At 45.4% G+C, this 16,654-nt stretch overlaps 1 protein-coding gene across 1 annotated transcript in view; it reads right to left on the bottom strand.

Moving 5' to 3' along the window:
- The window catches only part of GTF2A1 (general transcription factor IIA subunit 1), a 33,119-nt gene that overhangs the window by 8,074 nt on the left and 8,391 nt on the right, over positions 1-16,654 (bottom strand). The window contains exons 4-5 of the mRNA XM_053287679.1: positions 14,603-14,667; positions 13,868-13,943 (exon numbers count right to left, since the gene is read on the bottom strand). Of these exons, the coding sequence (XP_053143654.1) occupies positions 13,868-13,943; positions 14,603-14,667 (141 nt within the window). The remainder of the gene's footprint in view (positions 1-13,867; positions 13,944-14,602; positions 14,668-16,654) is intronic.

The raw sequence follows: 16,654 nt of genomic DNA, 5'->3' as shown, positions 1-16,654 counted from the left end.
ACATCTGTATGCAGAAGGTTCCAAGTTCCCTCCCTGGCATCTCCAGGGCTGAGAGAGACTCCTGCCTGTAACCCTGGAGAAGTCACTGCTAGTCTGTGCAGACAATACTGAGCTAAATGGAACAATGTTCTGACTCAGTATATGGCAGCTTCCTATGTTCCCATGTTCCTAAAGAGTCCATTTCACACAGCATTCCTTCTCCAATAGTAACTAATCAGAGTTACGGGGCATCAATATAAAGATCATCTTCTGTTTCCCCCCAGCACCTTGTATTTGGGAATATACTGCTTCTGCATATGTAACATTCAGATTAGTTGTCATGAACAAGAGCTTTTGATAGACATATCTTCCATGAATGTGTCTAATCTGGTTTCTCTCAACTTTTTAATATCTGGGGCAAACCGCAAAAATTAATTAAACATAGTTTCTCAATCAGCTCCCAGAACAGGCAGGCTTGCAACTACAGGACAACTCATTCAATACTTCCTCCTGACATTCTGCCTTCCTCTTTGTGCAAATAGGCAGTTCTCAGGGATGAGGTAGTGCTTCCTAGGTTATTGAGGTGCTTCTAGAGTTTCCCTGTGACTGCCAGCTGTACCACAGGGTGCATCAGTGAATCTTGTGCATTCTTACTACCCTTCCTTGAGATGATGATAATGGTGCTCACATACTGGCAGAGAGAGAGAAGCAATCAGCAATGCATATAGACTTCCCACTTCAATGGGCAGGAAGTGGTGGATGCAGCCAACGTAGTTCAGTTTTCAAATTTCACTTCAGCCCCTCCCACAACATGCCAGTGTTTGCCCTGGCACAATTACGGACTAGGTTTTTAAGCCCACCTAAAGTTAGTGCCATCACAGCATCTTTCAAGTGACTTCGATAAGTTCATCATGAGCCATGTGATGTACAGATGGCCCTTGTTATCTGTGGTGGTTCCCTTCTCAGCTACAACCGCTGATAACAAGAACTTAAGTTAATGATAATTAGGGGGTTAGGTTCCTGGAGGACAAAAAAGCAGATAAAAAAGCAGAAATAAGTGAAATAAAGTACTGTGTTATGCTCTCCAGCAATGCCCTGCCCCCACCTTTGAATCCCACCAATTTTCCACAAAAAATTGCAGGGGATTAAAAAAAAAGAAGACTCTTAAGAGCCACACAATGGCTTCTTTGAACAAAATGGTGGTTGGAAATGGCCCTGGAGGTCATTTCCGGTTACCCAGGAACCATGGATAAGTGAATTTTAACCCTTTTTAAACCCGCGTATAACGAGGTCAGGTCTCCATTGCCCAACTGCAGCTTCGTGAAACTGTGAGTGTCAGGACTGCAGATGACAAGGGCCACCTGTAATTGTTCCATCCATTCTCACCATGCTACCAGTTAATTTCCCTCACTATTATGGGCTGGTTCAGACAATGTTTTTCTGGCATATATAATATCTTTCACAATCATTCCAATGTCCTCCCAGTATGTTCTGTGTGTGTGTTCGTGTTCTCATCTGAATGGTTGCTCTACATGCAACCCAAATACTAAATTACTATTTGGGTTACTCTAGAGCTACCATCCAAATAGCTGTAATAAACGAATGCACTGAGAGAACATCAGGACATCTGTTAAAGATATCACAACATCCCCCTTTTAACAGCATGGGTCAGAAATGCATCATCCTTCAAACTGGCCTGATGATGGTTCCAAAAAAAGTGACTAAGAAAGAACACTTTAGAGCACAGACAGACTGAATGCCAATCTTCATCAAATGGCTGATTGCCACAAAGGTTGTGGTGGGCTGGTGACACTACTGCCTCTTTGGCCCAGCAACAGGGTCAATAGCTGGTATGGCACTGTATCTCACTTGGCAAGGGTGAGAAAGCACTCACTTGTCACCAAGGTAATCACCTCTTTTCTTACACAAGTGCATCCCTGCTGGATCAAGCAAAGCATTTTGTTCAGCATCTTGTTTCCTACAGTGGACAATGAGATGCCTCTGGTAAGACCACAAGCTGCAGATATCTGCACACACCATCTCAATGCCATTCCCCTGCAACTAGTATTTAGAAACAAATTGCTGCTGAACATAACCATCAGCCATTAATAGTAAACACTGATAGACTGGTCCTTCACAAATGTGCCCAAGCACAATCACCTTTTAAAGTCATCTAAGCTGGTGGCCATCACCACCACTTGTGGCAGCAAACTGCATTCTTGCTGATGTGAGACACCCAGCCTCCCATAGTTTCACTTCATATGGCTGCAAGCATATGAAGCCAGCAAAGAACAAACACTTGCTAGTCAGCAGAGAAGCAAAGGTGGGCAGTGGTGATTTCCCTCTCTTCCTCCATGTTTGTATGCATGCCTTCCTAGTTTGTCCAAAGGAACCTAATGGAGGAGCCCTTGATTCCTGCTTGTCCACACCAGTTGCTTGCTGGAATACAACCAAGCCACTTCCCTCCTCTCAAAATAAGCCAATAGAGATAGCAACCAATACATATCCATGCCTCTTCCTCTGCCCCTTAATCCCCCCACCTTTTTGTCCAGGCACCCATTTCCCCCCCCTTATGTAGCTCCAGCCCAAGCTTATACACTCACTCTCCCAATGAGTGTCCACTCTGTCATCTGCGGCTGCTTTTAAAAAAGCTAAAGACTTTTATTTGTTCTGGCTTTTACCCCTTAAGGTCCACCAGGCTTCTCAGCTCTCCTGCTATTCTGTCTGTCTTTTTTATGGTGGTTGTTTTTCAGTGTTGTATGGTGTTTATTGTTTTAACTGGTTTTAATGTTTTAATGTGGTGTTTTATTGTATTTTAATTTTTGTAAGCCTCCTTGGGATAAGTTTATGAAAGGGTGTATAGAAACTGAACTATAAATAAACGCTTACTCAGAAAGAATATCCCACTGAGTTCAGTGGGGCTTACTCCTGGGAAAGTGTGCAGGAGATTGTGAGGTCATTCACATAATCAAAAACTGTGTTCTACATGGGTATGGGAGTTGTGTGTGCCCCTAATTTTTGGTTGTGTGGAAGCAATAAAAGGAGAACCTGGGTAGAAGTGATTCTGTGGAAACAAGGTAGGAGGAAAACTGGGGTAGCTCTTCCTCCTACCTTGCTTCCACACACCAAAAATTGGGAGTACACACAGCTCCAAAGCCCAGGTAGAACACAGTTTTTGATCGTGTGAACGACTTCTGTGTTTCTCTTGCTTTTGTGCCTGGTTTTTTCTCTCCAGTGCCTCTTAGTTTTGCCTCTCATTGCTCACATACCTCCTTTTTCATTATTTTAATTTTTGTGTTTCTCATCCCTTCCACATTCCCTTTGCCCTCTCTGCTCATCTTTCATAGCTGGAGCCTATTGTTACTCAGAAGCAGGTCTTGAGGATAGTATACACATTGCATAAGTTTTCAGAGGAAGAAAACAAGTGAGGCAAAGCCTCAAACAAGTGCTCAGAAAAGAAATTGTATAATGTATGCTCAATGTGTTTTAGCTCAGCCATCCACAAGGGCACAAAAAGGGACTTTCTGATGCTTAAAGACTCCAATGTGGGATTTCAGGAGATGTAAACAAGCAAGTAAACAAGATGTAAACAAGGTTGACTCAGCCTTCCATCCTTCCAAGGTCGGTAAAATGAGTACCCAGAATGTTGGGGGGAATATGCTAAAATCATTGTAAACCGCTTAGAGAGCTCCGGCTATAAAGCGGTATATAAATGTAAGTGCTATTACTATTGCTTGCTATATACGTATCATTCAATGAATAATCTTGCGTCTCTGCACAGGTTTTGTGGCCTTGGCTCCCTTTTTTCCTTTCCACTTGTTTTTTCCTCCTCTGCATAGGATTTCAGCCCTGTTTTAAATTTATTATTATACTTCTTCCCATTCTCCCCCCTCCCCGTTTTCTTCTTTTGTCTCCTACTTTTCTGAGGCTGCCTCTCATATTTCTGCTGCTAGTCAGTCCTTTTCCTTCCCCAATGAATAAGCAAATAGCTCTCTCACACACACATTTAGGATGTGGCAAGCTGTAGTTTACCAATTCCTCACACAGATGGGATGTGGTGTGTTATTGTTACCAAATGCTATAGGGAAGGTGTAAACAATTATTATTTATTATTATTATTATCATTATTTATCCGATTTCTATGCTCAGGGCAGAAATAAGTTGGATCCCTGTCCCCAAAGGGCTCATAATCTAAAAAGAAACAAAAAGGTAGACACCAGCAACAGTCACTGGAGGTACTGTGCTGGGGGTGGAGAGGGCCAGTGGCTCTCCCCCTGCTAAATAAAGAGAATCACCACATTAAAAGGTGCCTATTTGCCAAGTCAGCAGGGGTATCCTGGAAGTTACCCATTTCCAGGATAACTCTTTGTTCTTCTCTCCCCCTGCCCCCAGGAGAAAGGGTACTGTGGTGATGAGCTCTCTTCTCTTCCTGTTTGGCTGCCCCTCTAAACCACCTGCTATCATAATATGCAAGAGGATTAAAGGAAACTAGCTGGGCCAGCACAGAGCATCTGTGCGCTAGTTCTCCCTGCCTCTAACCCCCACCGGCTGATCCAGCGCCCTGACCCACCTTCCCCCCCTCCTTAAGCTGCCCCCCACCATCCAGATGGCAGTAGTGGTGGTGAAAGCTCCTTCCATGGGCCCTCCTGCCCAGCAAATGACATGCCAGGCTGCTTTTGGCCCATTTCAGAGCTCTCTGAGCGCTAGTATATGCCCACCCTCACCTGAGCCCCCCTCTTGCTCCTCCTCGCTTTCTTTTTCTCTCCCCCACTTCCCTTCTCCCTTCCTTCTTTCTTTCTCTCTGTTTATTTTAGAGGCTTGCCACAGCACAGAATTCTCACAGGAGAAGCCCGCTGATTGGGCCTCCAATGTCACTGCCAACCTGTTAAACACTGCATGGGTAGGGCTTGCCACATGTAAGCTAAGATGTACTTAGATAGAAGCCCTGCAGCCTTGGGAGAGACCACCTGCTTTCCAGACAGCCCCCCAGGGTGAGAGACTGGTGTGGGCTGGCTGTTGCTGCTGCATTATTGAACATCCACCTGCAGGAGAGGGAGAAGGCAAGTCCACCTGCCCGTCCCCTGCCTGACCTGTAGAACTGTGGCCTTTGGCAGTGGCTGCTTTGCAGGATCGGGGCCAGGAGTGAGTCAGCAGTTCCTGATTGTCAGCTGACCAGAGGGGCTCTCTCTGGCCCTATATAGGAATGCTGCCTGTGGCGGTGGGCCCACCACCAAAGGGGCAACACCAAAGGGGGTCACCCCTATGGGGGACAGTGAGGGCGAGGGCCAGGCCTCTTGGCCCAGGTATTTGCATGTGGGAGGCATTTAATAAAGGGGCTTCTCTTTTAACTAGTGCTGGGTGAGGATCTTTTAGAATGTGTCTGGGCTTACCTGGAGATGGGGAGACAGGGGGCGTGTCCACTGACCGTGGGGCAGCCATTCCGGTGGTGGTGGGGAACAGAAGACATAACTGTCAGCAGGTCAGCATGTCGTTACAGGGGAAGGGACATAGAAATTTACTAGCTGTTTCCCCTTCTGGCTGTCCTGCCAGTTCTTTGACCTTGGGGAGCACTGCTAACCACTCATGGAACCTCACCTTGCTCCTCTGTAATGCCAGGTCGGTCCAGAACAAATCAGAAACCATCCATGATTTGATTCTGGATGAAGGTGCCGACCTGGTGTGTATTACAGAGACCTGGTTGGGGGCCCACTGTGGTCTCAGCTTCTCCCTCCAAGGTACTCTGTTGAGGAGTGGGTGAGGGACCGGGGGCAGGGAGGTGGAGTGGCTGTGGTCTACAAGAATAATATCCCCCTTACCAGGATCCCTGTCAGAATGTCAGACCATATCAAATGGGTGTACTTAAGTTTGGGGACCAGGGATAGACTGGGACTTCTGTTGGTGTACCGATCGCCCCGCTGCCCAACAGAGTCCCTAACTGAGCTGACGGACTTGGTCTCGGACTTGGTGTTGGAGTCGCCCAGGCTTGTGATGCTGGGGGACTTCAGTGTTCATTTCATAAGAACAGCCCTGCTGCATCAGGCCCAAGGCCCATCTAGTCCAGCATCCTGTTTCTCACAGTGGCCCACCAGATGCCATTGGGAGCCTACAGTCAGGAGTTGAGGGCATGCCCGCTCACCTGCCATTACTCCCCTGCAACTGGTACTCAGAGGCACCCTGCCCTTGTGGCAGGAGGTGGCCTACAGCCCTCCGACTAGTAGCCATTGATAGACCTCTGCTCCATGAAGTCATCCAAACCCCTCTTAAAGCCATCCAGGTTGTTGGCTGTCACCACATCCTGTGGCAGAGAGTTCCACAAGTGGATCACGCGTTGTGTGAAAAAGTACTTCCGTTTGTTGGTCCTAGACCTTCTGGCAATCAATTTCATAGAGTGACCCCTGGTTCTAGTGTTGTGTGAGAGGGAAAAGAATCTCTCTCTCTCTCCACTTTCTCCACACCATGCATGATTTTATAGACCTCTATCATGTCTCCCCGCAGTCATCTTTTTTCTAAACTAAAAAGCCCCAGGTGTTGTAGTCTTGCCTCATAGGAAAGGTGCTCTAGGCCCCTGATCATCTTGGTTGCGCTTTTCTGTACCTTCTCCAGTTCAACAATGTCCTTTTTAAGATGTGGTGACCAGAACTGTACGCAGTACTCCAAGTGTGGTCGCACCATAGTTTTGTATAAGGGCATTATAATGTTAGCCGTTTTGTTTTCAATCCCCTTCCTAATGATCCCTAGAATGGAATTTGCCTTTTTCACAGCTGCCACACATTGAGTCGACACTTTCAACGAGCTGTCAACCACAACCCCAAGATCCCTCTCCTGGTCCGTCACCGACAGCTCGGATCCCATCCGCATATACTTGAAGTTTGGGGTTTTCGTCCCAATGTGCATCACTTTACACTTGCTAACATTGAACTGCATTTGCCATTTTGTCACCCACTCCCCCAGTTTGGAGAGATCCTTTTGGAGCTGCTCACAATCCGTTTGAGATTTCACTACCCGGAAGAGTTTGGTATCATTTGCAAATTTGGCGACGTCGCTGCTTACCCCTGCTTCTAGATCATTTATGAATACATTAAAAAGCACCGGTCCCAGTACAGATCCCTGGGGGACCCCACTTCTTACTTCCCTCCATTGTGAAAACTCTCCATTTATACCTACCCTCTGTTTCCTGTCTTTCAACCAGTTAGCAATCCACACATGTACTTGTCCCTTTATCCCCTGACAGCTAAGTTTCCTCAGGAGTCTTTGATGAGGAACTTTGTCAAAAGCTTTTTGGAAGTCCAGGTAGACTATGTCAACTGGATCACCTTGATCCACACACTTGTTGACACTCTCAAAGAAGTCCAAAAGGTTGGTGAGGCAAGATTTACCTTTGCGGAAGCCATGCTGGCTCACTCCGAGCAGGGCCTGTTCTTCTAGGTGCTTTACAATTTTATCCTTGAGGATGCTTTCCACCAATTTGCCTGGAACGGACGTTAGGCTAACTGGCCTTTAATTTCCCGGATCTCCCCTGGATCCCTTTTTGAAAATCGGTGTTACATTTGCCACTCTCCAGTCCTCTGGTACAGAGCCCGATTTCAGGGATAAGTTAAATATTTTAGCAAGAAGGTCGGCAATTTCACGTTTGAGTTCTTTGAGGACTCTTGGATGGATGCCATCCGGCCCTGGTGATTTGTTAGCTTTCAGTTTTTCCAGACAGTTTAGAACATCATCCCTTGTCAGTTTTATCTGACTCAGCTCTCTAGCCTCCATCCCTAAAAAGCCTGGTTCAGGAACAGGTATATGCTCAGTATCCTCTGCTGTGAAGACAGATGCAAAGAACTCATTCAGTTTCTCTGCAACCTCCATATCCTCCTTAATAATCCCTTTCACTCCCTCATTGTCTAATGGCCCAACCGCCTCCCTGGCAGGTTTCCTGCTTCTGATGTACTTAAAGAAGTTTTTGTTATTCCCCTTGATACTTTTAGCTAAATGTTCCTCAAACTCTCTTTTTGCCTCCCTTATTGTCACCTTGCATTTCTTTTGCCAGAGTTTGTGTTCCTTGCTGTTCTCTTCGTTTGGACAGGCCTTCCAATTTCTGAAGGAAGTCTTCTTCCCTTTTATGGCTTCCTTGACGGTACCCGTTAGCCATGCTGGCATCCTCCTGGACTTAGTGGTACCTTTCCTCCTTTTGGGTATACAATCTAACTGGGCTTCTAGCATTGTGGTTTTGAGTAAACTCCATGCACTCTGGAGCGAAGTCACTCTCCTGATTTTCCCCCTCAGCTTTCTTTTCAGCATACTCATCATTTTGGAGAAGTTTCCTCTTCTGAAATTCAAAATGTCCGTGTTAGACATCCTTGGTGATTCTCTCCCCGCATGTATGCTGAATTTGATGGCACTGTGGTCACTGTTCCCTAAAGGGTCGATGACACTGACATCACGCACCAGGTCCTGGGTGTCACTCAGAATTAGATCTAAGGTCGCCTTCTCTCTGGTTGGTTCGATGACCAACTGTTCTAGGGCACAGTCATTTAGCGTATCTAGAAATCTGACCTCTTTGTCCTGACTTGAATGTGAATTTACCCAGTCTATGTGTGGGTAGTTGAAATCACCCATTATTACAGCCCTGCCTCTCCTTGATGCCTCCCTGATATCCTCCTGCAACTCCCAGTCACTGTCATCATTTTGATCCGGAGGGCGATAGCACGTCCCCAGTAGCACGTTTCCTTTCCGACCTTGTATAGTCACCCACAGGGTTTCTGTGGAGGACTCCAGTCCACTTAGGTTTTCTAGCTTATTAGATTCTATCCCTTCTTTAACATACAGTGCTACCCTTCCTCCTAGGCGCCCCTCGGGACCAATTTGTCCGGGGCAGCTCAGGGGTTCATAGCGGCCATGACGACTATGGGCCTATCTCAGGTGGTCTCAGGACCGATGCACATTGCAGGTCACACGCTTGATTTGGTCTTTCACTCTGATCAGGGTGGTGTTCCGTGGGTGGGGACTCCTGTGATTTCCTCATTGTCATGGACAGACCACCATCTGGTTAAGGTTGGACTCACAGTCACACCCTACCTTCGCAGGGGCGAGGGACCTATTAGGATGGTCTGCCCGAGAAGGTTATTGGATCCCATAGGATTTCAAGAAGCCTTGGAGGGATTCAGTGTTGGCTCTGTCGGCGATTCTGTTGATGTCCTGGTGGAGAATTGGAACAGCAAACTCACTGGGGGGGCGGGGGCGTAGACATGATCGCTCCTAAGCATCCTCTCTGACCTGCTTCAAGACTGGCTCCTTGGTATACAGAAGAACTACAGGGGCTGAAGCAGCGAGGTAGACGACTAGAGCGCAGGTGGAGAAAGACTCTGCTTGAATCCGACAGACTGCAACACAGAGCTCATTTGAAGACCTATGCTCATGCGATACGTGTGGCAAAGAAGCTATTCTTTTCTGCCTGTATTGCATCTGCAAGTTCACATCCGGCGGAGTTGTTCAGGGTTGTGAGAGGGCTAGTATGTGCCCCATCTCCCTTGAATCAGAACTTGGAACCATCGATTACCAGCTGTGATGTGTTTAATGAATTCTTTGTGGGGAAAATCTCTCGTATTCGGGCCGACTTGGACTTCGTCTCCACACTTACTTCAGTATCTGATGTGGAGGTATCCAGCGACTCCTCTTGTGTGGTTAGGTTGGATCAGTTCCAGTTTGTGACTCCTGAGGATGTGGACAAGCTGACTGGAATGGTGCGGCCCACCATCTGTCCTCTTGACCCTTGCCTGACATGGCTTATACTATCTGGCAGGGGGGTTGTTGTAGAAGGGCGGGAGAGAACATAAATGTGTCTCTGAGGGAAGGTAGGATGCGTCCTAGTCTTAATGAGGCAATTAGCCTGCTTCTAAAGAAGCCTACCTTGGATCCCTCAGAGCTGAGTAACTACAGGCCTGTCTCCAACCTTTTGTGGCTGGGCAAGATGATTGAGAGGGTGGTGGCCTCCCAGCTCCAGACAGTCTTGGAGGAAACTGATTATCTTGACTCAATTCAAACTGGCTTCCGGGCTGGCTATGGGGTGGAGACTGCCCTGGTCAGCCTGATGGATGATCTCCAACTGGGAATTGACAGAGGAAGTGTGACTCTGTTGGTCCTTTTGGACCTCTCGGTGGCTTTCGATACTATCGACCATAGTATCCTTCTGGAGCATCTGAGGGGGTTGGGGGTGGGAGGCACTGCTTTGCAGTGGTTCCGCTCCTACCTCTCGGGCAGGTTCCAGATGGTGTCCCTTGGAGACTGCTTTTCTTCAAAATCTGAACTTTTGTATGGTGTCCCCCAGGGCTCCATATTGTCTCCGATGTTGTCTAACATCTGGGAGAGATCATCAGGAGATTTGGTGCAGGGTGCTATCAGTATGCTGATGACACCCAAATCTATTTCTCCATGTCAGCATCATCGGGAGAGGGCATAACCTCCCTAAATGCCTGCCTGGAGTCGGTAATGGGCTGGATGAGGGATAACAAACTGAGACTGAATCCAGGTAAGATGGAGGTACTCATTGTGCGGGGTCGGAACTTGAGAAACAATTTTGATCTGCCTGTTCTTGATGGGGATACACTTCCCCAGAAGGAACAGGTACGCAGTCTAGGGGTGCTTCTGGATCCAAGTCTCTCCTTGGTGTCCCAGGTTGAGACAACGGCCAGAAGTGCCTTCTATCAGCTTCGGCTGATACGCCAGCTGCGCCCGTTTCTTGAGACAGATGACCTCAAAACAGTGGTACATCTGCTGGTAACCTCCAGACTGGATTAATGCAAGGTGCTCTATGTGGGGCTGCCCTTGTACGTAGTCCGGAAACTACAGTTGGTCCAGGATGCGGCAGCCAGGCTGGTCTCTGGGTCATCTAGGAGAGACCATATTACTCCCGTATTGAAGGAGTTACACTGGCTGCCAATATGTTTCCGGGAAAAATACAAGGTGTTGGTCATAACCTATAAAGCCCTAAACAGCTTGGGCCCTGGGTATTTAAGAGAACGTCTTCTTCGTTATGAACCCCACTGCCCATTGAGATCATCAGGAGAGGTCCGTCTGCATTTGCCACTGGCTTGTCTGGTGGCTACTCAGGGACGGGCCTTCTCCGTTGCTGCCCCAAGGCTTTGGAATGCACTCTCTAGTGAAATAAGAGCCTCCCCATCTCTGACAACTTTTTAAAAGTCTTTAAAGACACATCTGTTCACCCAGGCTTTTAACTGATATTGTTTTGATTGTTTTAATGTTTTTAGAATATTGTTTTAAAATTTTAAATTGTGTTTTAAATTTCTTGCTTTAATTTTTTTTTCCTTTTAATTAATGTTTTACTTTTTAATCTTTGTAAACCGCCCGGAGACATACGTTTTAGGCGGTATAAAAATATGTTAAATAAATAAATAAATAATAGATATGGGGGTGGGCAGGGAGAGACTTGGACATCTTTTCTCTCCTGCTTCAGATGCTAGAGCAGAAATCTAATTAGTTCTACTTTCAAGTGAGGAAATGCTAGTAATAAGCTTTTAGAAGAGCAACCTGGAGTTATTTAGATAGTAGGTTACTTGCTCCACCCCTTGAGATGACATTGCAGATGATTCTGTCCCTGAGCCACCACTACTTCACAACCAGGTCTAAACAGTGGCCCCTGAGGCTCTGGTGTAACACAACAGATCTTAAGTCTGAAGTCTACCCACTTAATTAGGTAACTATTACCCTTCCAATGCCAACCTATGTCCTACACAGAAAAATTAATCCTAGACAGTGCAATTGGCTCTTGGTTTGTTAAGTACTGAGATATGGAAGGACTAGTATTTACTAAACTGACCTAGACAACTTTAATTTGGCTTCCTCTTATTGGTTGTAGTAAACTCTTTGCATGAAATATATAGTTCATCATGCTTCTAATGTATATCAGTGCACACTCTTGTTTCACATCAGCTTTCTTTCTGTAATATACTTGGTAGTAAAGTAAGCTTTACTAGTATATTTTGTAGTAGAGATCAAATTTTTACTTAGAGAAGCCTTTCTCTCATTTTCAATCAAGTGCAGGTGGCCCTCATTACCCACAGTCATGGCACCCGTGGTTTTGAGTAACCATGGTTGGGCAATGGAGAGTCAGAGCCCCAACCTCATTATACACTGTTTGAAAAATAGTGAGAGTTTGCCTATCTGTGGTTCCTGGAGATCATTTCTAGCCATCATTTTGTTAAACTGAGCCATTTTGTGGCTCTTTTGTGTAATAAAAGGTTCCCCATGATTTTTTAACGGAAAATTTGTGAAAGGGGGGTGGGCATTGCTCGACAGCTGGAGACCTGGAAAGCACCGTAAGGCACTTTATTTCTCTTGTTTCTGCCCTTTTTAGCCTCCAGGAATCTAACCTCCTAATTCCCATTGCCTCAAGGTTTCATTATCCGCTTAGTAGTAGCCGAGAATTGAACCCGCACAGATAACAAGGGCCACATTTAGTTCCTACACTGGCTACAACTGTACTATTACAATCACACCACATTGTAAGCTTTAAGCAGTTCTGACTCAGCTGTTTTTAAATGTAAAAAATAAACATGAAACTTATCTGTAATCAGGTTTCCTGTTTTGAAATAGCACAAAGCTGCTCGATACCATGACTGACACCCAGCTTTCCCCTCCCCTTCTTCATCAGAGCCAGATGTGGTGGTGGCACCCCTGATCAGTTTCCAGGATCAATAATGAACTGAATGAAGGTGAACCATTTAAGCTCAAGCAAAAAAAAGTCAAACAGGTTAAGGGCTCACTGGCTGGCTGGCTACCCATGCTGTATGGGGTCACATTCTCTATAAAGGGGTGGTGTTAAGAGTTGGATCCAACTCTTAACAACTTGTGTTTATAGTCATGATAGAACCCAAGTATATGGGAGGACCTGGAGATGTTCTGATTCTGGATAGAAATTGTGGTCCAGCCTTTACCATCTTTGGCTAGTGTACCAGATACATCCTCTGCTGGAACAGTGACCTGGTTACATACATGCTTTGGTAACTTTTAGTTAGATTGCTGTAATGCACTCTACGTGAGCTGCCCTAAGAGAATCTGGAATTCTTAGATCATGCAAAATGCACTATTGATGGATACAAGTTGACCCATTCATATTACAACAATTATGGGACATTTATCCCAATTGCCAATTCATTTCCCAGATCAACTCAAGGTGCTGATTTTTATTCTCCCCCTCCCCCACAAGAGTAATTTCCAAAAGGAAGAAAGCTCATAAGATACGAGAATGACTTTCTATCCAACTCTAACAACTTATATCAAAATAAGGACTAGGGAGGGGTCCTAGAAGATTCTAACATGGGTATTTTTCAATCTGCCATCCTGAAACAAAATGGCAGCCATTCACATAATAAGCACTACCCCTTTAAAACTCATGTGTTTGCAATACAATGGAGACCATATTTAAATATAATAAAATTAAGTATTACAGTTAAATCTGCTCCAAACTGGTTATAGAGAGCAACCTATTTGAGAATACCTTTGTGGAATGTTGCAAGATTCACCAAATAGAAAGCAGGTTCTACTAGTTCTACTTAGAACTTATTGGTTACAATTATCAAGCCTAAATGATCTAGGTTCTGATTATCTCACAATCATCTCAATGCTGCTCCCTCCATAATTTAATATGTGCCACTGAGGCCCTATTTAAAAAGGCCATGTGACATGGATGTTCTAACACGCACTGATCATTTTTCTATAGCAGCTTTGGAACTTTAGATGAATGACATCCCTCAGGATGCTCACTTGGCTCTGTCATCCTCTGAAGGCAGAGAAAGGTTTCCCCCACTGCACTTTCAGAACAGAGCTCAAAAACGTTTGCAGTTATACTGAAAGGTGGCATGAAAATATCATAAAGAGGCAATACCTGAATTTGTAAGTATCTGCTGAACAGGTGTAACACCAGCAGGCAAAGCCAAGGTAGCTGTAGTTGCAGCAGCACTCTGGAAGATAAGTAACTTGTTCAGCAGCAGATAAAAGTTATACATAGCAAGTTTAGAAACCCCAAAAAGAGGTGGAGCAGAACACACAGCATTTGGCAGTCCTTTACATTTCTATATATGAGAATGCCAAAAATGTGGCTTTAGGTGTTCTCAATACATGCAACATGAGACAATTTTATAACTGATCTTTCATATCAGACATATATTCATGCTACTGTTCAAAAATGTTTCACTTTTGCAATCTGTTTAACACTCTTGGCCAGAGGAAACATTTTAGTCAATATAGCCAACTTGCGAAGATCAAACTGCTGAGTGTTAACAGGCAAATGCAATAAAGCAAAGCCAGCAACAAGCTTTCCTGAAATGGCAAAGCTATCAGTCAGCCCAATTTGGTAGCCCTAGGTTCTTAAAATCAAGATGTTTACAGCTTCCACACTCTACATGCAATGTTTTGCTTCAGTACTTTAATCCAAACACTCTTTAAGGTGATAAACATACAAAATATTAATTTAAAAAGAAGAGGCAGACAGTTTATATGATTGCGTTATCTGCATAGCAGGTTGTTTTTCGTGCATGAGACTATGTATCTGGGCCTGCTCATTAGTAGTCTTCCCTAGTCAGAACCTTGAATCCCTTCAGAGTATAAGTAATAATCTTACCATGCCTGATGCATTCATGTGCTGTATCAGCTTAGAATCTGGCACAAGAACTTGTTGTTGAGGTGCTAGAAAACAGAAGAAAATCAAACACTGGATTAAAACAGAGTAACTTGCAGTGGATAATGAGAAGCACTCTGGAATGTTTCCTGTTCAAGCAATATTTTTCACATTAGAGTCTACTGAGTGAATTCTGACACTAAGTATATATACCTAGAAGCTACTCCAAACAAAAGCCTGGTTATCATGCAGCCTTCTAGGATGTTAATCACACTGAATACACAAGTCTCTTTACCTCAATGCTTGCTAAAAATGGTGTGGGGGGTGTTGTTAATTTAAGCACTGTCAATATTATGTGGATCAGAGGAAATATCAGCAACAGTATTGCAGATAATGTTCTTAGTATAAGGATGCAAAATTCTAAAAGGTACAGCGAGAAGAGTATGATGAGCATGGTCTATGAGCAACAAACAAGCATGGTTGTATATTGGCCACGATAGCCTAGGTCTGGCCAGTGTGACATGACTAGCTTCCATTTGGAAGCGAAAAACACCCAATAGAACTGACTTTGTTAGGCTATGTATATTACATTTCCAACACGCCAAACAAAAAACAAATGGCTTGTCATGCATCACCCTTGACCAGACCATCCTAGGAAAAGAATTGTGTATTCTGTGTAGTCTGCCTGTTCCCCTTTGGGACTCTCAATTTAAATTGAAGGCCAAGCTGGAAGAAACACTATAATTATGATCATCAAAGTTTTTGTTTTATTACTTTGAAGACTGGAGAACAGGCACTCTCAGGGCTCAGGAAATCTACTCATCTAATTGTCCGTGACAAGTGAAAAATGATGCCTGATGAGTAATGTACCAACATAGCTCAAGCCATTTTGTCTGGCTGGTGAATATCAGACATTTTGTCTGGCTGGTGAACAGAGTCAACATTTCTTGACCTCTGGATCAGGGGCGTAGCTAGCCCGCCGGCTGCCCTGACATCAGACGCAGGGGATAGCCACGCCCCCTGTGTCTGACGTCAGATGCGGGGGTGGTGGTGGTCTGGCTCCCGAACGGAGCTTTTAGGCTCCGTTCGGGAGAAGCAGCTTAACTGCTGAAGGGGCCGCGCAGCCCCTTCGGCAGTTAGACAAGGGCGCAGCCCAGGAGTGGCTCTTCCCTGCAGGGAAGAGCCGCTCCTGGGCTGCGTTGCGAACACAGCACCAGCCTTAGCTCCTGAGCGGGGGCCGCGCAGCCCCTTCAGGAGCTAGTTAGGCTGGCGCTGCGAACGCAGTGCCAGCCTTTGCTTAGCTCCCGAAGGGGCTGCGCAGCCCCCGCTCGGGAGCTAAACTACCGCCGCCGCGAATGGCGGCTCCTGATTGGGCACGGCTCAGGTTCTTTGAACCCGTTCGCCCAATTATAGCTACGCCCCTGCTCTGGATATTCTAGAAGAAATCAAGATATTCACCTTTCTTCCCATGCTCTTTTCCCCAATCAAAACTTTATGCCTTCATCCTCAATAGCTTCATTTGAGGACATTAAAGAAAAAAAGATATAGCATCCGTAATTGTATTTTTGTCCCACAGAGCGAACAGTATGGAGGGAAGGGAGACTTAGATTGGAGAAAGGGGCATGAAAGAAAGGATTAAACTCTTTCTCCCAGAGCTCCACTTCTGCAAAGCAGCACCCATGGGCCTGCTAATTAGAAAAACAAAAGCCATGCCTACTTTGACTCTGCAAATAGGCTGCTACCTGGCAAGTGTATGGTTACTTATCTCCTGCTTTGGTTCAAATGCTGCAGGTCTTAGCCAAATCCCATTTTAGGAAGTTGTCAGTTTAAGAAAGGAAGGCAGAACAGGAAGTGCAGAAAGCTCCGTTGGAACAATGAAGTTCCAACGAAGGGCTTGGTTTCACAATACCACCAGCCTGAATTTTAGCAACTGAATGAATACAAACCACGTGATATGGGGCAATGTGTGTGGCGAATTGGAAAACCTTAAAATGGCTTACTATATGGAACAGCAACCATGTGGAGACAGTCACCCTGCCATTTTTCATACTAAAT

This window comes from Hemicordylus capensis, chromosome 1 (genome assembly GCF_027244095.1).
Source record: "Hemicordylus capensis ecotype Gifberg chromosome 1, rHemCap1.1.pri, whole genome shotgun sequence".
Lineage (NCBI taxonomy): Eukaryota > Metazoa > Chordata > Lepidosauria > Squamata > Cordylidae > Hemicordylus > Hemicordylus capensis.
Note: the sequence above shows the minus strand (reverse complement) of the source record. Positions and strands in the feature narration are given on the sequence as shown.